General features: G+C 40.2%; 1 protein-coding gene across 1 annotated transcript in view; it reads left to right on the top strand.

The window, feature by feature from the left end:
* Window positions 1-25,425, top strand: part of LOC126195492 (ornithine decarboxylase 2-like) — a 488,128-nt gene that overhangs the window by 450,908 nt on the left and 11,795 nt on the right. Inside the window, exons 6-7 of the mRNA XM_049934120.1 lie at window positions 231-528; window positions 780-1,031. Of these exons, the coding sequence (XP_049790077.1) occupies window positions 231-528; window positions 780-1,031 (550 nt within the window). The remainder of the gene's footprint in view (window positions 1-230; window positions 529-779; window positions 1,032-25,425) is intronic.

Below are 25,425 nucleotides of genomic sequence, written 5' to 3' on the forward strand. Positions count from 1 at the left end.
TTAAAATTTCACCCTCTGAATGTATGTAGTGGCCAACCATCCTGTCTCCCTGTAATTTGCAGTTTTTTCAATCAATTTTCCTTTTGACATAAATAAATAAATAAATATTGTAAGAAAAACATGAAAGAACATTTAGTTTGCTTGAATAACTATATTTTCTGAAAATACTGTGTAAGACAATGAGAATCAAGAAATTAGCTTAATATATTACTCGGTCTTTCATTTTTCAGGCTGGTGATACGGATACGATGTGATGCGGCTATAGCAAAAAGCTGCCTGGGGAAGAAATTTGGTTGTGACCCAGAGAGAGAGGCACCACATCTAATGAATGTGGCACACTCATTAGGACTAGAGATTGTGGGTGTCAGTTTCCATGTTGGTTCTGGCTGTGATGATCCACCTATTTATCACAAAGCCATTGCAGCATCCCGAAAGGTTTTTGACCATGGGGTGTTTCTGGGTTTCTCCATGAAACTAATTGATATTGGTGGTGGTTTTCCTGGTGAAAAGGGTTGCTCTTTAGACAGGGTAATATTATAAGTCTCTTACTTGTTAGAGAACTTCTTGGTTTACAGAAACATTGCATAATTTTTTCTCTACAATAAGTACAAAATACTTGCAAAAGCTTACTTTATATTTCCTGTATACACAGTTTTGTTTGCTATATTTCAAGCACACATACAATTTTATTGAATCTCATTCTGAAGTAGAACTTTCACATATAAAGAAATTCACTACACAGTGTTGTGTAACATATAATTTTTCTTTCAATTTTACAGATAGCACAGGTGGTGAATAATGCTCTGGAAGAATTCTTTCCTGATTGTGGCACACAAGTTATAGCAGAACCAGGGCGCTTTTATGTTGCTTCTGCTTACACACTTGCTGCAAATGTCCACTCCAAAAGAGAGCTTCGTAATGTAAAGGATGGATCCAAAACATCAGTCATGTACTATATAAATGATGGAGTATATGGTAGTTTTAACTTCATATTGTATGCACCTGCAAAAGTGACACCAATTCCTCTTAAAGTAAGTTTGAAACATTTTTTGCACAATTATTATCATTAATATTATGTGAAATGGGCGAATCACATCTTATAATTTCCCTGTGCTGCTGCTTGTAAATAAGGAAACAAATTAAAATGAATGAGAAGAAACTGTGTTCTAAGTAATTTAAAAATTATTCACTGCTTCTTTCATTTCAGCTTCTTCTTGCCATGCTAATAGTCTGTTTCAGAGTTATGCATTTACATTAGTTATGTTAACTTTAAATTGTATTAATATATCACTTAGCAACAACGTATGTAATCATTCAGATCAAATCTATTTTATCTGGAATTACTTTTAATCTGTACTACTTCTGTTTCAGTTCTCAATGCACACCAGAATCATTTAGTTATTGGTTTTGTAAATGCATAGATAATAAATACAGTGCATGTCATAATGGAAAATTGAGGTCCCATCTGTGTTACTTCATCTTGTAATCATACTGGGATTGTATTTATGCCTCACTGAAAATGTGGGCTTAGTTTGACAATCAGGCATTTTCCAAAGAATAATAATATTGCACTATAGGAAAATAGTGTGTAAAAACTTTTACCATATTCTGTGGGCAGTATTACTGCTTTTCAAGATCTGTTATACACATATATATGCACTGTGTTCTTCTTTATAAAATACATTTGTTTGTGTAATTAATGGTTTGGTGCACTATATGGCTTGTAATTGGAACAATCATTTCTAGTTAAAGCAATTTCAGCAGCTTGCATGCTGTGTTTCTTAAGTCTAACTGTTCAGAGTACTGTAATGTGTGCACATGTAATGTAATGTTGTGTTTCATATGTTGTTGCTGCTGCCATCATTATTGTTGTGTTGTTGTTGTTGTTGATGATGATAATGATGGTGATGAAGAGAAAACATGTAACATAGTCCACTACTCTTAAATAGCACTCAACTTAGTTCTTGCCCAACAGATTCATTATGGTCAACATTATCAGAAGCCTTCACTTTATAATGCAGTGTAATTTTTTATTGACAGTGCACATAATTCTGTTTCTTCAGCTGAATCTAATTCTAGCTCACCAGGAACCTTACGTTCTGTAAGTCACTGCAAAATGTATAGCAAAGGTTACTTTTTCTTCTCTACTATACAGAGTGAATCACTAACTATTGCCACCCAGAATAACTCTGGAAGTATGACAGTAGCTGTAAAGTTTGTGGGACAAATGTTGCCATTAATATGACTTTGGTTTTTTGTTGCTAAGTAGGGTGGCATCAGAGATATGAATATCAACTTTGTTTTTCTTTTTTTAAATAGGATGGTATAGTTTGATACTTATTTTCTGATAATGGCTATTGAAACAAATCCAGTGATGTGTAATGGTAAGGTCTTAGAAGGTCAGCGGTCACAAAGGTAGCATGAGCATGTATTTACTGAAGGTGTTTGAAGTGATGACCATTGGTATCATTGCACTGCTTCATTCTTCTTATCATGGATTGAGTGGTATTCCTTGTCACTTCAGCCCTTATCGAAGCACATGCTCTGACAATTCTATCTCGTATATCGTGCAAATAGTAAATATTCGCCGAATACGGCATATCCATCTAATGTGCCATTGACATGTAAACACCATTCGACAGTTTCACAATACAACAATAATAGGAAGAGCAAGACTAGTATCATGGAATCAAGTGAATGTGAATGATGTATTCCTTCAAAGAAGAAGTCGATATGCTTGTCATTTGTGGAGAATGCCAACGAAATTCAGTGAGAGCTAGAGACTTATACACTGAAAGATATCCTCAGCATACTCACCCTACAAGTCATGCATTCAAATATGTGTATGATAAATTGAGAACAATGCATCAGGAACATATCCGGCAAAGGAAAGCTACTAATGAGGAAACTAAAATTGGTACTCTTGCCACTGTGGTTTGAGATCCTTGTGTTAGTTCAAGGGAATTGCAAGGGAATCTGGCATGAGCCAGAGTAGTTTTGTTCATGTTTTGCATAAATGTCATCCTTACCATTTCGGTCTCCATGAAGAATTAACTGGTATGGATTGTATGCATCGCATTGAATTTTGCCGATGGGCTCGACTTCAGATTCATAGGGATGACACATTTATTAATCTGATTTTATTTACCAATGAGGTTACATTCAAAAACTATGAAAATGTTAATCTGCATAACATGCATTATTGGGCAGCTGAAAATCCATGTTGGCTGCAGCAAGTTGCACACCAAAAACTGTGGTTGGTGAATGTATGGTGTGGGATTCTGGAGGACAGAATTATAGGCCCCTATTTCATTGAAGGAAATCTTAAGGCTAGGAAGCACACCACATTCCTCCAAGAAACATTAGGTCTTTTACTGGAAGAAATACCTTTAGGAACAAGGAACAGAAAGTGATATCAACATGATGGGTGTCCGGCATATTTTTTGCTGACGGCTAGAAATCAGTTGCAGAGACAGTTCCCAAATCATTGGATTGGACATGAAGGAGATGTGTCATGGCTGGCTTGTTCAGACTTAATGTCTCTGGATTTTTTCTTGTGGAGATTCATAAAAGACATTGTTTATAAAGAGGTCACAACTACACCCAAAGATATGCGAGAGAGAATTGTCAGAGCATGTGCTTCAATAAGTGCCAATGTGATAAGGAATACCAATCAATCCATGATAAGAAAATTGCAGCACTGCATTGATACCAAGGGTCACCACTTCGAACACCTTCTGTAAATGGACATTCATGCCACCTTTGTTACCTTCATTGACCTACAAAGACCTTACTGTTACACATCATTGGATTCGTCTGATAGCCATTGTCAGAAAATGAGTACCAAACTATAGCATCCCGTTTAAAAAAAAAAAAAAAAAAAAAAAAAAAAAAACAAGTTGATCTTGATATCTCTTAAGTGACCCAACCTAGCAACGAAAAACCAGCGTCATATCAAGGCCCCCGTTGTCCCAAGGAACTTTTGTCCCACAAACTTTTCAGCTCCTATCATATTTTCGGAGCTAATTTTGGTGGCAATAGTTAGCAACTCACCCTGTATATTATATTTTCATGCTGTTCCATTCATAGAGAGAGTATAAAAAGTATAATACATTATATAGGACTGTAATTAGCCTAATCTTATTTTAAAGATCCTTACAAGGGTGTAATACGTAGTGTGTCTCAAGACATTCCTAAGTTCTTTGCAAAGAATGACTTCTGAAAATTATTTGAGTGTCTTTTCAACAGGTAATAAGCATTTTTCTCTGACTATCTGATACTTTACATATCCTGTTACAATCTGCAATGGACCCCAACATACTTATATATGGTGAAAGACTGTTTTGGTGTATGTCTCACAAGTGGTTAATAAGAAACTTATTTCATTGTACAGCTGCAGTTTACTATTATTTTGCAAATACCGTCAATGAATCAACATGACCTACCTTCACCTACAATAGAACAATGTGATCAGTCCATCCAAATATTAATTCTCTCAGGTTTTTTTTCAACACTGATGCCAAGTTATCAATATATTGTGAAACTTTAATACTACATAAAATCAGTCATATGTGCAGATATGCACTGATTATGAGGGCACTGAAATGGAATGCCATAAAATTAGGTTGAAATACTAAATTCTATGATCTGATATTGCTTCACTGAAGATTATCACTACACAGTTCCTATGTTCAACTGTTATGTGGATACAAGATTCACAGATATATAAATAAAAGAACACTGAACTGAGGAAACAACTGACAATGCCAGTTTGAGGAAGGTCAACTAGATGGTGGATCAATCAGTTTTAATATTATATAAGTGGGAAAACTCATTTCCTCAACAGTCTGTCACAGGTTGGTAAAACAATAGAACAGAACTTGCAATTGGGAAAAGGTGCACATCATTTCAACCTTTAAGAGGAGTCACAGAAGAGTTGCGTGAAATTACACCCTATCTCTTTGATGTCAATATCTGGTAATATTATGATAAACTCTCTGTGCTCATATATGATTACTTTTCTTGATACCAAACACTTCTTATGGATTCTGAATTTACTGATGATTTGAAACAAACCTTCTTTTGTTCATTCAGAAAACCCAGAAGGCTGCAGTTAGTGGAACCCAGATTAATGCTGTGTTGCTTGACTTCCAAAACGTTTTTAGTAGAGTTCTGCTCTGCCACCTAAACAAATTATATGCATGAACAGTTCACGAGTGTACTGCCGGTCCCTAGTGTCCAATGGGAACAATATTTCGGCGATCAGACATGTTGCCATCTTCAGGTGTGCTGACAGACTGATCTCCTGAGGGTGGGCAGCCATCTTAAATCCCCTCCCCTCACGAAGCGTTCTCTTGACGGTTCGCGCCCGCGCGTCAGTGGTCAGTTAGACACTGGTGATTGCGTCTGTGATGGCATCAGTCTGCCCTAGTCACCCATTCATTTCCTTTGATGAGCATCTTTTTAATTAGACTTAATGCTGGTTCCCATGCCCTGCTGAGGTTGTAGCCACAATCTCAGTTGATGAGTCCATCCCTGGTATAAATTTCAATAGCCTCTCTAATGACGCTGTCCCAGTATTTAAATGTCTGTGCCAAGACCCTGGTATGTTGGTAGTCCATTTCATGATTTTTGGGCAAACAGTGCTCTGTGACCGCTGGCTTGTTGGGGTACCCAAGTCGAGTGTACCTCTGATGTTCTCGGCAACGATCTTCGATGGTGCGCACTGTCTGTCCAATATAAGTCTTTCCACAGTGATACAGAATCTGGTATATGCCGGCCTTCTGCAAACCAAGATCATCTTTTACACTTCCCAATAATGCTCTAGTTTTATTTGGTGGGCAACAGACAGTTCCTACTTGTTGTTCCCTCAATATTCATCCTATTTTCCCCGATAGTGCGCCAGTGTATGGTATATAGGCAGTGGCTGTCTCTTTCTCCGTGACTTTTTCCATCTCCACACACTGTACTGTAGAGGTGGGGTGGAGAGCATATCTGCTCTGCATTCCAAGTAACCATTTTTCTGGAATACAGTTTTCAGGTGTTCCAGCTCATGAGGCAGACTCTGTGCGTCAGAGATGGTGCACACCCTGTGCACCAGTGTTTTTAGCACCCCATTCCTCTGCACAGGGTGGTGGCAGCTATCCACTTGCAAATACAGGTTGGTGTGCATTTTCTTCCTGTACACCCCATTTCACAGTGTGCCATCTGCTCTTCTTTTGACCATGACGTCCAGGAATTGTAATCTTCCTTCTGCTTCAGTGAATTTGATGTTTGGTTGTATGGAGTTCAGGTGTGTAAGGAAGTCTAGGAACTTGTCCCTTCCGTGGGGCCAGCTCACAAATGTGTCATCCACATAATGTAGAAAACAAGTAAGTTCCCATTTGGATGATGCCAAAGCTTCCTCCTCGAAGTACGCCATATAGGAATTTGTGACCACAGGTGAGAGTGGGCTCCCCATTTCAATGCCTTCTGTTTCTTCATAGTATTCTCCATTAAAGAGAAAATACGTGGAGGTCAGAACGTGCTTGAAAAGGTCAGTCGTCTTCTCGTCAAATTTCTGTTTTAATAAGCTCAACTGACTATCAAAGAGGTACCCTGGTAAATAATGAAACAACGTCAAAACTCACCAGGATATCTGAGTCTTTCAGCTGTAGGTCTCCCTATAACTGGCTGGATAAGGCAGTTCAAAGGTTGAAAGAAAGCAACAACACACCTGATTTCCATACATCTGAACATCAAATTCACTATGGCGACCGAAGCAGAAGGAAGATTATATATTATATGTAATATTATAATAACTGAAATATTATAAGATGATCTCGGTTTGCAGAAGGCCATCATATACCAGATTTCATGTCAATGTGGGAAGACTTATATAGGAGAGACAGTGTGCACCATCAAAGATCGTTGTCGAGAACATCAGAGGCACACTCGACATGGGTACCCCAACAAGTCGGTGGTCACAGAGCACTGTTTGTCCGAAAATCATGAGATGGACTACCAACATACCAGGGTCTTGACACAGACATCTAAATACTGTGACAGCATCATAAGAGGGGCTATCAAAATTCATACCAGGGACGGACTCATCAACCGAGATTGCGGTTACAATCTCAGCATGGCACTGGAACCAGCATTGAGTCTAATTAAAACGATGCTCAGCAAAGGCAACGAACAGGTGACTAGGGTGGACAAGGCAATTACACCAATGCCACCACAGACGCCAATGCCAGCGTCTCATTGACCGCTGATGCACGGGTGCGGACTGCTGAGAGAATGCCTCATGAGGGGAGGGGATTTAATATGGCCACCCACCCTCAGGAGCTCAGTTCATCAGCACACCTGATGATGACAAAATGTCTGATCACTGAAATATTGTGCCAGTTGGACACTATGGACCGGCAGTACACCCGTGGACAATTTGAGCAAGAAATATGCTGGGAGAAACTGAAGAATCACATCAAATTATATGCACATAGAAGATTGGAACAGATGTGCAACTTTATTGAAAACTTCCTGTAAGGGAGGATCTGCTCCACTATTCTTAATCCAAGTATACCATTGTATTATCCTCTTTGTTTCTCATCCAATATTCTATAATAGGGTCACTAGCCTCATTTCACCTTAAAAATCCCATGAGACAAAGGTTGTCAATGTTAAAAGCTTTGTTATGCTCTTGGATTGTTTCTGTCTAGAAGATTCATGGTTCTTTTATTGTGTCCGTGAGGTACTGGGAGTTATCAGTTCTATAAAATTGGCCACAACAAAACATATAAAAACATGTAATGCAACCAAAAGACTGCTCTCTCCACTGCGAAGAAAATACATGAACTGAATTGGAACTACAAAATTGTGCTTATTTAATTTCATTTAATTAGCAAATATTGTGAAAGAAGTTTTCACCATATTTAAAATTGTTTGCAATGTTAGGGTACTGGTAGTATACATCTGAGTGATACTGCACCGCTATCCAGTCTGCTACTAAGAACTCAGTAAGCTATTTCCACTGATGTCTGCTGTTCACTTATTTACTGCTATATCCACCCATCAATCTGAATATCTAATCATTGTTCACACAGGCACACTTTTCTGATACAGATGAAATAGTTCAGTGGTTTACTGTTTAGACAGTCTAATTACTGGTGACTGCCTAAGCCTATATTCATTCATTACAGCACCTGCACCATGTTCTGTTCCCTCATCATCCACATAGACATTAGACACACACCACTTTCAATGTATTTTCATGATCTGTTTTCAACCTCTCAGTTTTCTCTGCCTCACTCTTAGAGCAATAACGTGGTTACCAATCCTCTCAGTGAAGCCTTTTCATTGTCTTCCTAGTAATTGTTAATCACAATCTTCTGGAAATTTATAACATGGGGCTGGAGAAGGCACTGATGACACACGGCATGGCTCACATTGCATTGGTGCCAGTTGAGCCTAACAATAGATCAAGTTTCACTAACCATGGCCTGCACCTGAACAGCTGTGGGAAGGGAAGGCTGGCAAAGCTTATAAGTGACAGTGTAATGGGTGGTGGTGGGATCACTCACGGAAAAAATCCTGTAGTAGTTGGTGTTAGAGCTGCACCTTTCTTAGATTGAAGACAGCTGATAGGTATACCTGCTTAAAAGAAGTCCCCTTAACAAAGGAATCACCTTTAGAGGATGTCAGGTATCCACGTAGACAGGGAATTAGCATATTTCATCAGAATATAAGAGGTAGTAGAAATAAAGTTAGTGCACTTCCTATAGATGTTGACTCACACATTATTGGTATATTGGAGCACCACTTAAATAATTTAATTGAGAGGCTTCCTTTGCCAGGATATACATTAGCTGGCTGTTTCTCAAGGAGTTCTATGTGGAGTGGGGGAGTGACCATGTATGTAAAAAACAGTATTCCATTTGAGTCCTTAGACATATCACTGAACAGGTCTTTGAATGTTGAGCAGGGGCAGTTGAATTCAGCAAAACTAAACTTCTAATTTTTATTGTTCATGGGTCTCCTAACTCTGTCTTCAGAGCATTTCTACTCAAGCTAGAGAGGGTTCTTGATTCACTTTATAGGAAGTACCAAAAATTAGTTATATGTGGTGACTACAATATTAATTTTGTAAGTGATTGTGCAAGAAATATGATGTTGGAAGATCTCCTAAACTCAAATAGTCTGATGCAGACTGTGTTTTTTTCCAACCAGGATGCAGAAGAACAGTAGCACAGCTATATACAGCATTTTTATTCATTCTTCATTACTAGATGGGCATTCTGTTTGTAAAAAAGTGAATGGCCTTTCAGACCATGATGCAAAAATTTTAACACTAAAAGGTTTTTGTACTCAAACAAATGTTATATATAATTACAAATTATGTAGAAAAACTAATCCAATGGCCATAGAGAGTTTTTTTAAACCTCCTTAAGGAACAGGAGTGGCAGGATGTTTATAGTGCCAAAAACATAGATGACAAATATAATGCATTCCTTAACACATTTCCCATGCTCTTTGAGAGTTGCTTTCCATTAGAACATTCTGAACAGGGTACTAGCAGTAAAAGATGGCCTGCGTGGCTGACTAGTGGGGTAAGGATATAATGCAAAACAAAGTGGTGATTATAGAAAAATGTTTGCAGCTCGTGGTCGTGCAGTAGCGTTCTCGCTTCCCGCACCCGGGTTCCCGGGTTCGATTCCCGGTCGGGGTCAGGGATTTTCTCTGCCTCGTGATGACTGGGTGTTGTGTGATGTCCTTAGGTTAGTTAGGTTTAAGTAGTTCTAATTCTAGGGGACTGATGACCATAGATGTTAAGTCCCATAGTGCTCAGAGCCATTTGAACCAATTATAGAAAAATGTAGACTTAGTCACAATCAAGCTACAGTAGCCCATTTCAAACAGTATTATATGGTGATTAAAATTATTATTAGGAAGGCAAAGAGTATGTGGTATGCAAGTAGAATAGCTTATTCCCAGGATAAAGTTAAAACCATATGGTCAGTTGTGTGGGAAGTGTCTGGTCAGCAGCACAAGTTCGATAATAAAAAGTCAAATCAAATGGCTCTGAGCACTATGCGACTTAACTTCTGAGGTCATCAGTCACCTAGAACTTAGAACTAATTAAACCTAACTAACCTAAGGACATCACACACATCCATTCCCGAGGTAGGATTCGAACCTGCGACCATAGCGGTCGCTCGGCTCCAGACTGTAGTGCCTAGAACTGCACGGCCAGTCCAGCCGGCCAATAAAAAGTCAGTTCATAATAAAAATATTTCTGTTACTGATAATTCAGATATATGTACAGTGTTTAAGACTCATTTTCTGAGCATTGCTGGTGAATTAAACAAAAACTTATTTTCTACAGGGAATCATATAACTCTCTTGGAAAATGTCTTTCTGAGACTGATGTCAGAAGTACTTCTCTGTGATATGACAGGGGTGAGACTGAGTCAATAATTAAATCACTGAAGACTAGGGACTCTCATGGATATAATGGAGTGTCTAGCAGAATATTAAAGCACTGTGCTGCACATGTTAGCCCTGTACATAGCTATATTTGCTATTTTTCCTTTACAAATGGTCAGTTCCATAAACAAAGTATTCAGTAGTAAAGCCATTTTATAAGAAGGGAGAATGGGTTAATGTAGACAATTTTAGACCTATTTCTATGCCATAAGTGTATACTAATGTTATTGAAAAGGCTGTGTATGTCAGAATAATTGATGATTTTATATCACTTAATTTGCTATCAAATGTACAATTTGGCTTAACAAGTGGTTTAACAACTGAATATGCTATATTTTATTTTCTCTGTGAGGTACTGGATGGATTAACAAAAGGTTTTGAATGCTAGGCATCTTTTTTATTTAACTTAGATGTGTGATTGTCTTGATCACAAAATATTTCCTTAGAAACTGGACCATTGTGGAATATGGGGAGTAGCTCACAATTTGTTCACCTCTTACTTTAACAATGGACAGCAGAAGGTCATGATTCACAGTGTTGATAATGGCTGTGAAGTGGAATCTGAATGGAGTACGGTCAAATAGAGTGTTAACCAGGGATCAATGCTTAAGCCACTGCTGTTCCTTATATGTAAATGATATGCCCTCTAGTATTACAGATAATTCTAAAATATTTCTGTTTGCTGATGACATTAGCTTGGTAGTAAAGGATGCTGTGTGCAACATTGGCTCTGTTTCAAATAGTGCAGTTCATGAAATAAGTTCAAGGCTTGTACAAAATAAACTAATGCTAAATCACAGTAAGACTCAGGTTTTACAGTTGTTAACACACAATTCAACAAAACCCAACGTTTTCATTTCACAGAATCGCCATATGATTAGTGAAACTGAACAGTTAAGATTTCTAAGTGTTTAGATAGATAATAAACTGTTGTGGAAAGCCCACATTCAGGATCTTGTTCAAAGACTTAATGCTGCAATTTTTACCATTTGAACAGTATCTGAAGTAAGTGATAGTTCAACATGAAAAGTAGTCTACTTTGCTTAGTTTCATTTAGTTATGTCATATGGTATTGTATTTTGGGGTAACCCTTCCTATTCTCAAAGGATATTTTTGGCTCAGAAATGGGCAGAACGGGCAATAAGTGATATAAGTTCGTGAACCTCTTGTTGATCATTGTTCACTAGTCAGTGTATTCTGACATTGGCCTCTCATATTCCTTACTGTTGTTTCTTGTTTACAATATCAGCTTATTTCCAAGAAATGTCAGCTTTCACTCAGTTAATACTAGGAAGAAATCCAATCTGCATTTAGATCGCACTTCCTTGACTCTTGTGCAGAAAAGCTTCCAGTACACTTAGCAGTAATCCATGTGCTATCAAATCTAAACTGAAGAGTTTCATCATACATCATACCTTCTATTCTGTTGAGGAGTTCCTCAAAAAATTAAGCTTATTCCTATGTTACATTGTTGATTGCATTCACTTAAACTTATGGCTTGTCTTCTTTTGCATTCATAAACATTTTATTTTACCTATTATTACCTTTATGTTGTAATTTCACGTACTAACACAGTCCATGACCACAGAGATTTGCTCCTCAATTTGGTCCTATGGAACTAGACATATAAAATAAAATAAAATAAAATAAAAAAAAACAATGGAGACTCCAGGATAGAAAAACAACAATATGAAAAGATAGATTGCTACTCACCACAGAAAGATGGCATTGAGTTGCAACAGCCACAATGAAAAAAATTTAAACTTTTGGAAAAAAAGGTCTTCTTCTGAAATAGAGAATACACACAAATTTACACAAGCACAGCTCACACACACATGCCCACTGAGGCTCTGGGGCCCAACTGTGGACTGCAGCTGTATATGACATGAACACCTTCTGGGGTGGGTGGTGAGTACAGGAGGAGGCATGGGGCAAGCAGGGCTAGCAGTGTACAAATGCAGGAAGATGTAATGCTGCCTGTGGGGGTATGCTGGGCCTTTGTGGGGACAGGAAGAGCTGCTAGGTGCGGTGTCAGGAGGCTGCGACGAAAGGGTGGTACTGAGGGAGGGGGAAAGGGTGAGGGAAGAGGTGACATGAAGAGGAGAGAAAAAGAGCAGGTGGAGGACAGGGACTTGAAGGCTGGTGCCAGGGATGTCATGGAAATGAAGGATATTATGTAGGAAGGGTTCCCACTTGTGCAGTTCAGAAAAGATGGTGTTGGTAGAGAGAATCTAGATAGAACAGGGTGTGAAACAGTCACTGAAGTGAAACACATCATGTTTTCACCATCTGGGTGGCCAGTGTCTCTTGGCCACAGTTTGGCAGTGGCCACTCATGTGGACAGATGCTTGTTAATTGTCTTACCCACAAGGTAAGTGACATAATGGTTGCAGCTTAGTTTGTAGATCACATGCGTACTTTCACTGGCAGCCCTATCATTGATCGGGTAGGAGGTGCATGTGAAAAGATGGTAGTGTGTGCTAGGGAGAAGATGTATATGACCGGTCTTGCATCTAGGTCTATTACCGGGATGTAAACCATGAGGGATGAGGCAATGGATTGGGAGCAGAGGTGGAGTATTCATCAACAAGGATATTGCATGGATTTGGTGTGCAGCAGAATAACACTGTAAGAGGGATGGGGAGGATAGTGGGCATGATATTTCTCATTTCAGATCATGACAAGTGGTGGGCAGCAGAATACCACCGTTGGATGGTTGGGGAGGATAGTGGGGAGGATATTTCTCATTTCAGGGCATGACGAGATGTGGTCTAAATCTGGTGGAGAATGAGATTCACTTTCTCCAGTCATGGGTGACACTGAATCACAAGAGGAATACTCCTTTGTGGCTGGACACTGGGGATGTGGGTAGTGGCAGGCAACCCAAGAGACAAGCCAGAGGAGATCTGTTTCTGGACAAGGTAGAGAGGGCAACTTTCATCTCTGGTGGGCTTAGTGAGACCCTTGGTAGTGACAGGGACTGCTTGTCACTACAGATGGAACAACCTTAAGTGGCTAGGCTGTATGGAAGGGACTTTTTGGTATGGAATGGATGGCAGCTCTTGAAGTGAAGGTGTCATTGGTGGGTAGCAGGTTTGATGTGGAGAGAGGAACTGATGTAGACATCCTTGAGGTAAAGATCAACATCGAGGAAGATGGCTTGTCGGATTGAGGAAGACCAGGTGAAGGGAATGGTGGAGAAGGTGTTGAGGAACTGGAGGAATGTGTATAGGGTGTCCTCGCCATCAGTCCAGATCATGAAGATGTCATCAATGAATCTGGACCAGTTGAGGGGTTTGGGATTCTGGGTGGTCAGGAAAGATTCCTATTGTGACTCGCCGATCTTTCAAAGTGCCGCCATGCAGCTACGCACGTCCTTTATATGCGGGACTGTCTACCAGCCATGCAGCAGCCGCGCCACCTAAGCGGCCAAGCAGCCACTGGCTGCCAGGTTGAGACTCAGTGCTGATTTGAATGTTACCGTGTTCACATGTCTTGCTTTGTCAACTTGCTCAGTGGTTACATGTATTGTGTCGTTTGGAAATATATGTGGTCAACTTGACTTTATAACAATTGGCGACAAGGATGGGATTTTGAAAGATCGGCGACTCACAACAATTCCTCTAGGTGTCCCTTGAATGGATTGACATAGGAGGATGCCATGTGGCTGCTCCTTGCGATTCTATGGATTTGTTTGTAGGTGATGCCATCAAAGGAGAAGTAATTTTGGGCAATGATATGCCACATGATAATGGTGATAAAGAAGTCATGGTGAGCCTTGATATGGCCTCTCTATTTTGAATGTACCAGTGGAAGACACATTAAAACTGTTGGCCACTCATTTTTCCCCTGAAATTTTGAAATTATTATTTCACACTTTGATGATCACTTACTTACTGTGTGATAACAATTATTATGAAATTACTGCAAAAACCACTAGTTCACCACTTTCACCAGCCATAGCTAATTTTTTCATGGAGCATTTTGAAGAACAGTGCTCTCTTCCAGCTATCCTGCTTCTTCAGATATGTTGATGACAGATTTTTAATCTTGCCACATGGTATTGTGGTGCTGCAGCAGTTTGTTGATCATTTGTATGGTGTACATCCAAACACAAGTTTTGCAGAACAGGTGGACAAAGACAGGAAGTTACCTTTTTTTAGATTTGTTGGTCAAAAATAAGTCAAATGGATGACTCAGCCATTCTGTGTACACATACAGATCTGTATCTTAGTGGGCATAGCTTTCACCATCCAGTTCATAAGAGAGCTATGCTGAACATCTTACTATACAGACAAGGACCATACGAGCTCTAAGATTAATTATATGATGGCAGTGTTCAGAAGGAATTTATAATCTGACCATGCTATTAGTCAGTTGAAGAAACCAAGACACAATACAATTCAAAGAAGCCAAAAGGACTTCCACATAGTGTGGTTTCCATTCTGCAGAGCAACAACTAGCAAGACAGGTAGACTCCTATTCAGACAAAGAATCAGAAAAATCTTCCATCCCCCCAGAAAAATTAAAGAAATGTGACCAGTGATGGGTAAACTGTGCCTGAGAGTGTCAGGAATTTATAACATTCCTTGCAAGTGTGGTAAAAGTTATGTGGACCGGTCTGTACAGATTGTTGCTGATTACTGTGTTGAGTATCACCATTACCTTAAATACAGGTATTTGGATAAATCAGTGGCAGAGCACAGCCTGGTATATATATGCAAGATTTTGTTTGAACAAACAAGAATACTTGCTGACACATCAAGCTGTTGGGACTCAGTGATCAGGGAAGCAATTGAAATTAGACTTTGTGAAAACAGCTTCAATAGGGACACACGCTATGCACTGAGAAATGCATGGAAGCATGAACTTGATAAGGAAAGAGTGCAGAGGAAGACTTCTGTGGCTGATGTGAGGGATGGCACTGCAAACCAATGCAAAATAGAGAGTGCAAACAAAATCTATGGATATAGAGGGTGGCAATGCAGTATAAAAAATGGGAGACTCGCCAGTTCACAACAGTCAGCCTTAGTCCATGATGATGATGATGGTGATGATGAAGGCAATCACCAAAAGTTTGAAATTTTATCAAAATTTGATGTGGCAGCTACACCATGAACTGAAAGGGTTCTGTCATAGCCATAGCTGAACTAACATATTTCATTAATTCTAGGCAGTCGATTTTCCAATTAATGCCGTAACATATCTATAGTCCCAAAACTTAACAAATTCTGCTTTTGTATATGTTTTAGAGTATTCCTGTAGCTTGTGGCACACTATGAGAGTTGCTGAACTGAGTCTTGTCAAAAGTTAAAGATAATCAATTTGTCTTGAATGATCGGTTGACATTTTCAAATATTTCACTAGCTATCTTTTCTGTTCTTTTATCATCTGCAAAAATTACAAAAGTTTTGACAAATGATGGTGGATATAGAAGATCATTTGCTTATATGGGAAATAACAGATGATACCAAAAGAATCATGTTGTGCACCATGTCTGAATGTTTCAAATTTTTGTGTCTATTGTATGTGACTGAGTGTAACTAACACATATTGCTTTCTTTCATGCCAATAAGATTAAAACCATGAACCTGCTTTGTCTACAATTCTATAAGATCTATCTTTTGTATGGTTCACACAGTCAAAAATGTTAGGCAAGTCACAAAATATTCCAAATGGAAATACTCTGGATTTCCTGATTGTAGTATACGATGTGTCAAAGTCAACATAGCCTGCTCAGTTGACAATATTTTTAAAATTAAAATTGTTTGCTACTGATAATGTTTTTTACTGTATTAAATATTTATATAATAAATTGTGCATGAGCTCCAAATCTTACTGACAATAATGAGCTGGGTATATAACCCTTTCCTAATATCTTATCTCTTTTTGTATGATGTGGCTAAGAGAACCATGTTTAAGTCTGTCAGTGGAAATCCAGCTGTTAAAATATTCATTAGATATTCAGTTTATTATATTACAAAATTCATATGAACAACATATGATTATTTTTACTATTAATTTCATCATGACTGCTTGAATATTTATTTTTGCCCCTAAACTTCTCACACCAGGTCAGTATGATCCAAGAGTTTTATATTTTGTTGCTGATTTTTTATATAAAGTTAGCCTGCCCTATGTTAATTCCTCTATTGAATGGCTGTCTCCTGAGATCTACTTATTCTGTGTGTTTTGATCCAACATGACAATCTGTGTTACTCAGCATTTTAGTGAAGTGATACAATGTGAGCATTCACAGGCAATAACTATCACAGTATTTTATGTGCATCATTTCTTAAGTAAATTTGTTATTATCACTTTTCTAACTAGTTGCATGTTTCAGGGAGTGTCCTTCTTTACATAGTATGTCCCAACATTGTTTCTCAGGTCCTTTCAGAAAATCTCAACATTTCTCACAATTGAGGGAATTACATCAAAGCTGCAATGAACTGATGACAGTCTCTATCTGAAGAAAGTTCAGAAGTGACAACTTTGAAATAAGTGAGCATGGTGTGGATTCAGATGTGGTTTACCCTTCAACTGATAAATTTCAATGTCATTTGTTGTTGAAAATTGCTATGTCAGTGAAGATGGGCAGACTGAATGGCAGATAAAACCAGTTGGTCATAGGAGAAGACCCAAATTCCACAACACAATTTTGTATAAGCCACCAAAGTCTGCAATGGAAGTTTTCTGTCTTTATTTTGATGATAAATTGATAGCTGACGTTGCTAAGTACACTAACATGCACATGATCATCATTCATGGATTGGTTGGAATCTCCTGTGATGCACAAGCCACTACCTGTTTGGAGATGAATGTCTTTTTTGTCTCCTGATATACACGGGAACTTACTAAACTTCCTATCTCAATTTCAAAGACCTGTGGGATATAGATGGACATGATGTACCTGAATTTGCAGTAAATATCCCATACAGAAGATTCACAATGTAGCAGCACTTCAGCATTCCATTTTCCTCTATAAGTTCCCAGGGATTCTACCAAATATCTCTGCTGCAAGTATTCGTCAGCTGTTTTCCAAGAATATATTTATCTGACGTCAGCTGTTTTTAAAGAGCGAAAGTCAGAAACAAGTATTATGTAAGACTTAACTGACACTGTATTTAACAGGTATGCTTTCATGTCATACATTCTGATAGACAGATTTTGGAAACTATTCTGTTTTATACATGCAAGTGAAGACATTTATCTGATCCAGAAATGCAACATTGTGTAAATATGATTCTCAAAAATCAACTATTTCATGCATGATGCTCAAGATGAGAGAGCTGATTCACTTCAGTGATGACAGATATTTGCTTTCTGCTAACGACTCTGTCTGTAACAGGTTGTTCAAATAAGACCTCTGGCAAATAAACTCAATGAAATGTGTAGTAAAATGCCACTTGAGCAATATCTGGCTGTTGGTGAACAAATGTGCTGAGCAAAATCTCATAACAGTATGAAATGGTAAATGTCAACTGCAAAAGTGTGGTTAGAAAAAGAATTTTGTGTTCAGTGGTGTAAGTGACTTTGCTTACAAGTTTTAGGTTGAAACAGACAAGAAAAATTTTGTAAGAGATGGAGAAGAAAATACGGAAGTTTTCTCAGAAAAGTAATGCTTTCGTGTGTCCTGGAAGGTAAACCAAAACAATGTGAGGATTTGGAGCTGTGGAAACTTCCATTTTAGTGTGGAAATTGTGTGTGACATTCCAAAAGTAGACATGTGTTGTGGTCTGCTTCATGACTGTGTGGTGGGACTGTTTTTCTTTGCAGAGGTGTCGATAGGGATTTTATGTGAACATGCTGGAACAGTTTGCATCTCCACAGGTCAAAGAACTACAACTAGACATCATGCTACAGCAGGATGGCACCCCTACTGAGTGGGTCTTGTTTATTAGCAAGGCTTTGGACAACACATTTCTAATGTACTAGATTGGCAAATGAGGACCCACATCATGGTCCCCAAGGTATCCAGACCCAACCCTATTAAATTTTTTGGGGCTTCATGAAGGATCGTTGAGATGCCAATGCAGGACCTGCAGAAACTGTGAGCTCGCATCAGAACAGCAATTGCATACATTAATGAGGACATGCCAGACCAGAGATAGGAGGAACTGAAATATTGTTCAGGTATCCTGTGTGCTACATATGGTGCACACACTGAAGTCTGTTAAATACCCACTAAGACTTCAAGTGTGTGTGAGCAATGTGCCACAAGTCACGCCTTTCTACCGCTCCCCATTTGTGAAACATACATTATTGTGTTTGTGAAGATTATTTTAGAACATCCTGCAGAAAAAGGTGATAATTTTTATGAATGAGATGATTAGGCAACACAGATCATTTAGGAAGTGATACAAAATAGTTTTAAGCTGTTGAAAATTCAAAGCTATTACTTGATTGATCAATTTACACAGGGAGACAAAACAACAGCGGTCTTAGCTCAATATTTACCATATCAAAACTGAGTTTATTGCATGGTTTCTCTCTCTGTTAATCTAGTAAACAGCTGATACCATTAAAGAGTTACAAGAGGCTTATTACTACTACTATATAATGAATAGGATAGTTGCTGCTCACCATATGGCAGAGATGCTGAGTCGCAGAAAGGCACAACAAAAAGACTGCCAGAAAGTTAGCTTTCAGCAACCAAGACCTTTGTCAAAGGCCTTGTTGGCCAGAACCTTATTATCTGACATTCTTTCTTTTCTGTCTTCTTGCAACTCAGTGTCTCCACTATATGGTGAGTAGCAACTATCCTTTTCATTATATTGTTACATTCCATCCTAGATTTTCCATTGTTTGCTAGTACTACTTTTTCATTATAACTTTTTCATCAGACACAATTTCTTCTGGAAATAATAACCTGAATATTCTGTGTCTCTTGGCTTTGAACACTTTGCATTAGATGATTATATGTGGTGTTGTTTCATTCCCCTTACCACATGGTCTACATTTAGGGACTTCTTTCTCAATATCCATCACGTGTAGGTGATTCATAAAGTCCTACTATGAGCACAGAATTATTGAACTTCTCTGGAAAGGTGGTTCTAGAATCATTAGCTTGCCATGTTTCTGTTTCTGGATCTTAGTCCAATAGTCTGTTTTGCCTCCTACTCTGGCAATACAGTTTTGTTCGTACCAACACCTTAGTGATAGTTAGGGCAGGTTCCAGTCCTTGCCAACTTATCAGCTTGTTCATTGCCACTGATCCCTGAGTGACCAGGAACCCACAGGAACCCCCGTGTTGCCTTCCCCTAGTCTCACAAGGGCCTCATGGCATTCTGAAATGATCTTTGATCTTGTTGCAGGAGCTGATAGAGATTTTAGAGCTGGTGGGCTGTCTCAATGAATGTTGGTGCCACAATTATTGTAGCATTTTTGCAGATTTTCTTTCATATACACTCTAACAGCAGATATTTTTGCCTGGAATACTGTGACTGGCTTTCCCAGAAGGCTGCCCTCTCTAATCTAGGATAGACCACATATAGCCCATCCCAGCATCTTCATCTGTTTTCAGCCTGTCAGCAAACCAGACTGTCTCCTGAGCAGTATTGCAGTTCATTATTCCATAGTGCCTTGCTTCTAATTATTACTGTGAAAGTTGTATTGAAGCAGCTGCAAGTCATTGTATAGATAGCAAGCATTTCCCTGACCACTCATATATTTACCACATTCACTACATTGGTGTGGGAGTCTGGATTTCCTAAAAGCTTCCAGCTGTTTCCAGTTTTTAATCTTATGATGCTGCCGCTGCCTCCATTGTACCCAAAAGTGCAATGGAGGGATAGCCAGCATGGGCTCCTCCCCTATAGTGAAAGTGCTGCTAATTCCACCTGCTATGGCTAAGCAGGCCACTCTCTGCACCTTGTTAAGCTCCTTAGCAGTCACCTTTTCTTGCTCTTTATTTCACCATACTGTATCCCCATAACTTATTACAGATCTTATTACTGTGGTATATATCCAGTACACACTCCTGGAGCAAAGAACACAGTTTTTATCACAGGCCCTTCGAGAACACATAGGAGTACCTTTCATCTTGGAACATGTATTCTTTATGCGTGAGGTCCAAGGTAGCTTTGCATCCAGTATTACCCTCAAAGACTTCACTGTCACCTCTATCATATATCATATATCAGAAGTAAGCCTGATGGACCAGCAACAAGGCAAGCAGAGAGGCATCATGTATGTGCATACCTCCAAGGTGTCACCTCCCAGGACTTTGGCTACTGATGAGCATCATATCACAACCAATAGATAGGGGGAAAGTACCACCAGAGATCCCTCTCCCTCCGCTGAGTCACATGCATGGAAATAGATCCAAAAGTATACCTCCACATACCTGCTATTTATAATGGCACAGCTCCACTCATTGGCAGTTCTCTGCTGATGCTATGGGCCAAATCAAGTGCCTGCTAATCCTAGCCCTTCCATCAGAGAATGGATGGAGTCACTGCTGTGGGACTTCAGACCTCACCAACATCACCTCCAAGAAGTGTCTATGGGAAGCTGCTGCTGAGTACCCTCTTCTCCCTTCCAGTGGGAAACTTCACTGGATTAGTCTCTATGTCCTACCATCTTAATTCACTTTGTTGTTTTACAGGGATAGATGACTTTTTTCTACTCCATCCAAGTCAACAGATACGTGAGATATTCTTGCTTCTCCATGGTCAACCATCTGGTCCAGAACCTGTCAACATTATCCAACAGATGTCACTGTTCCTGCAAGATTTGCAGCGCATCATGGAGGGGTTGTAAACACAATGGTGGACATTACTGCAGCATTGCTGATGGTTCACAATTTTCTTCTCAAATGGCCTCCATGGTTAAAGACCACTGCATGGTTCCTCCACCATGTTCAGCTTTTGACAGCAAAGTGAAACCTTTGGCAGACTATGTGGCCCACCTAAGGAGCATTTTCTGGCTTTTGGTGTCTCCAGTAATGCCCATCATTGGGAACTCCTCCTTGTCTATGTCAGACCAGAGGTCTACTGCCATCTTCAACAATTAAAGTCTGAATACAAACTGTCACCTTGCCATATGAGGAACTGAAATGTTACTTGCAGGAGTACTTTGACTTCCAGTGCATGATGTGGCAGTGTGTCACAAATTGCAACAGGGGCAGTGGAGTTGAGAGTGGGTCACAATGCTGCAAGATCTCTCTGAGGAATGGCATTTTCAATGCACAAACAATAACTGTCAACAATCGTATGCTGCAACACTCATTCAGTACATGTTTTTGGTGTGTGCCCCAATGAGGGGCTTCAGACATCCTTACTGAAGTTTAGAGCCTTCATTTTGGTCTCCTGTCTTCCAATCATTTGTGCAGTCCCTTCATGCATCAGCATCCCTGCACAATCCATCTCACATCTACACTGTCCAACTGACTTGCGCTGCCCCATCTCCCCCACCACTACCTCAGTAACCCCCACCACTCGTAGAAGTTTCCCCATCCTGGTAAACCAGCATTCCCCAACCATAACAGTTGACCTCTTGCATTCACATTCACTATTTTCATGTATCCTGTGTGCCAGTGCCAGATTGTCTGTGCCAAATGTGCCTTGTGTGATGAAACAGGTCACAAAGTAGAGGTCTGCTTACACATCTCTTTCCAGTAGAGGAACTTGACATGGTAGGCTCAGAGGTCCTCCACATCCACACAGTACTCCCCATGTGGGATTGACAAATGACCTTGCAGGTGTTTGTCGATGGCCACCTAGCCAATTTCCAGGGGACACTGGTTCTACCTCTCTGATCTTTCCATGGACCACCTATCGGCAGTTGGGCTCTCCTCCACTTCAAACAGTTGCAGCAATGACATAGTGGCGGTCAAAAGACATTTCAAAGCTCTTCTTCAGCATGGTGTTACAAAATGCATGATGTACCTCCTTGTCATTGATACACCAGGGCCAATGAACTTATTGGAACTTTATCTGTTTGATGCTTTGGTGCTTGATGTGCATGATGCAACCAATAGCATCCAGCCCAGCACAGAAAATTCTTCACTCGAAGTATTGTTCATTTTACTACTGGTGTCATGGAATTTTAAGCCCACATCACCCTCCTACTGAAGGTCATGCTCTGTTTTTTCAAGGTACTTAGTGTCCTATTTGCCCTTTGGCATAAGTTACAGGCAGAGGTGCAACATTTGCAAGATGCTGGCATTCGATGGCTGTTTCCAGCAGTCAGTGGACATCATCCACTGTGCTGGTCAACTAACTGGATGACTCCCTCTACAAATGTGGCGACTTCAAGAACACCACCAATGCACAGTTAATTCTTACCCTATATTGAAGGTGAACGAGGTTCTTGCTCAGCTAGCTGAGGGAAAAAGCTTCATGAAAATTCATCTCAAGGACACATATTTACAGCTTCCATTGGATGCGGCATCATGGGACTTGCATGTAATCAACATGTCCTTTGGTATCTTCCACTAGAATCAACTGCCCTTTGCGACTATGAGCGCCCCAGCAATATTTCAGAGGTATTTAGAACATCATATATTGGAACTGCTGGGTGTGGCCAATTACCTGGATGACGTCATTGTTGTTTGGCAGTCTGCCCAAAATATGTCAAAGCTATGCAGAATTTTACAACTCTGAAGAATGTGGAACTTCAGTCTATATTGGACCAACAGAATTAGTATCATAAGTTCATCCCCCATGCTGCCAAAATCACAAAACTGCTGAACTGTCTGATGGCTTATGGTCCCTCAGTCCCTGGGTTGTTACAGGAGACACATCTGATAATGGATTAGAAACTATCCTCTAGCACATTGTCGTTGGCATGTAATGGCCAGTCACTCGAAAGTATTGACAATCGAGTCAGTCCAGTTATGGACAGATTGAAAAATAGGCTCTGGCCATTATTTTTGCTTTGAAAAAATTCGACAACTATGTGTATGAGCATCATTTTACTTTACGGGCAGAACACAAACCACTGCTGCCCTTATCTTGATCTGATGCAAATTTTCCCACAATATTTGCTCACTGCCTTCAACAGTGGGCTTTGTTTCTCGCCAGTTAGACCTGCCATATCCAGTGCCACTATGTGTATCACCATGCCAATGCTGACTTACTTTCAGAATGGTCAGTGGGTCAGGACTCCTCTTTTGACTCGATCTGGAAGTTCGCTGCCACTTGGATGCCAGTGATGAAGAAGCTATTGCCTCACTCTCTATTGATGCCAAACAGGTGGACTGGCATTCAGCAGAAGACCAGAATGTTTGAAAGCTTCCTCATTCTGGTCCAGTGGTGATGGCCTTTAGATTGCTGGAACTTGCTGAACCAAGACTTTCAAAGTTATTGGCATAACAAGCCAAATTCTTTGCCCTCAGTGGTTTCCTGCTGCTCCAGGATGAAAATGGCTGGGCTAGGCTCATTCCCATGCTCTCATTCCAACACCATATCATACACATGCTTCACAATGGTCATTGGACCTTTGTGCTAACTAAATTCCTGGTGCCTCAACATGTGTGTTGGAAAGGGACTGATGCCAACATTTCCACCATGGTGGCAGCCTTTACATCTTGCCAAATAAAGAAAGTGGCCTATGTGTCACTATTTCCCATGCCCAGAGGCATTGACACCATCACAACTCCATCTGGATTTTGCAGACTCTTTCCTGAGTCATTAATGTTTCATTGTGGTTGGTGTTGAATCTGACTTTCCCTACATCTACCAGATGTCTTCTGTGTCCTCCATGCATGTGATCCAAGCCTTGACATTGATCTTCATGACTGAAGATCTTCCCAAAACATTTGTCATGGACAACTGGCCTCAGTTTATGTCCACTGAGCTTACATCCTTCTGTGCTTCCAATGGAATCACTCTCATCCACATGGTGCTGTTTTACTCTGTCTCCAATGATCTGGAAGAATGGTTCATCCAAACATTTAAGTATCAACTGCTGAAGATCTACCATCAACACTCACTGGTTGACACACTCTCCAACTTCCTGACCTATTATCAAGCATTCCTGCAGGAGGGCGCCATTTGAGCTGAACGAATCCATGGGTGGCCACTGCAGTCATACCTCTCTCTTTTGCATGCCTGACAGCTGACAAAGCCTCCTTCATGGAGTCACTGGCACCATTTTTCCCTTCATGGTGACATCTGGGTCCTGAGATTCCCCCAAAATGATCGCTGTTGGACTCTGCAGGTAGTTACATGACTATTGAGCTGAGCAGTGGTGGCAGTACAACTTTCAGATGGTTTGTAGTGCCACAAACATCTGCACCAAGTCTGCCACAGGCATGTGCTGTTGGATCCCGATGTGAGCTCAGCCACTTTATTTATTCCAGTCATCAACTGCAAAGCCAGAAGGTGTCACTCAATCACCACCTAAATACTGAAAAGCATATGGCAACTGTACAGTGCCTACTCCCTGGTCAACCTGCATGGAAATAGGCCAGTGTGGTCTGGACCAACACATGCCGAGAGGACCTGCTGACACCATGGAGGTTGACCCTGACTTTAAGGCTGGCTATCATCTCTCTCCTGTTCTTGCAGAGGAGGTATGTCATATATTGGCAGTATGCCTGATGGGCAGGCAACCAGGTGAATGGTAAGGCATTGCATACAAGCATACCTCCTTGGCTTGGTCTCCTATTACTGTGGCTGCTGGTGAGCATCACATTGCAACTTATAGACAGTGGGTCAAGCTCCATGAGGGGTCCTCCTCACAAAGGATCTACTTCTCTCTGTAGAGTCACATGTGCAGAAATAGATCCAAAAGTACACCTCCTTGCACCGGAGGTGCACATCCACTCTTTAGCAGTACTCTGCTGATGTTCTGTGCTGGCTAATCCTAGCCCTTCAATCAGATCCTGCATGGAGCCCTTGTTGCAGGACTTCAGACCTCTCCAACATACCCTCTGAGTAGTATTTTCAGCTATCTGCCACTGAGTACCCCCTCCTCCCTTCCAGTGGAAAACTTTGATGGTTTAGTCTCTAGTTTGCC

Source organism: Schistocerca nitens, chromosome 7, assembly GCF_023898315.1.
Source record: "Schistocerca nitens isolate TAMUIC-IGC-003100 chromosome 7, iqSchNite1.1, whole genome shotgun sequence".
NCBI lineage: Eukaryota > Metazoa > Arthropoda > Insecta > Orthoptera > Acrididae > Schistocerca > Schistocerca nitens.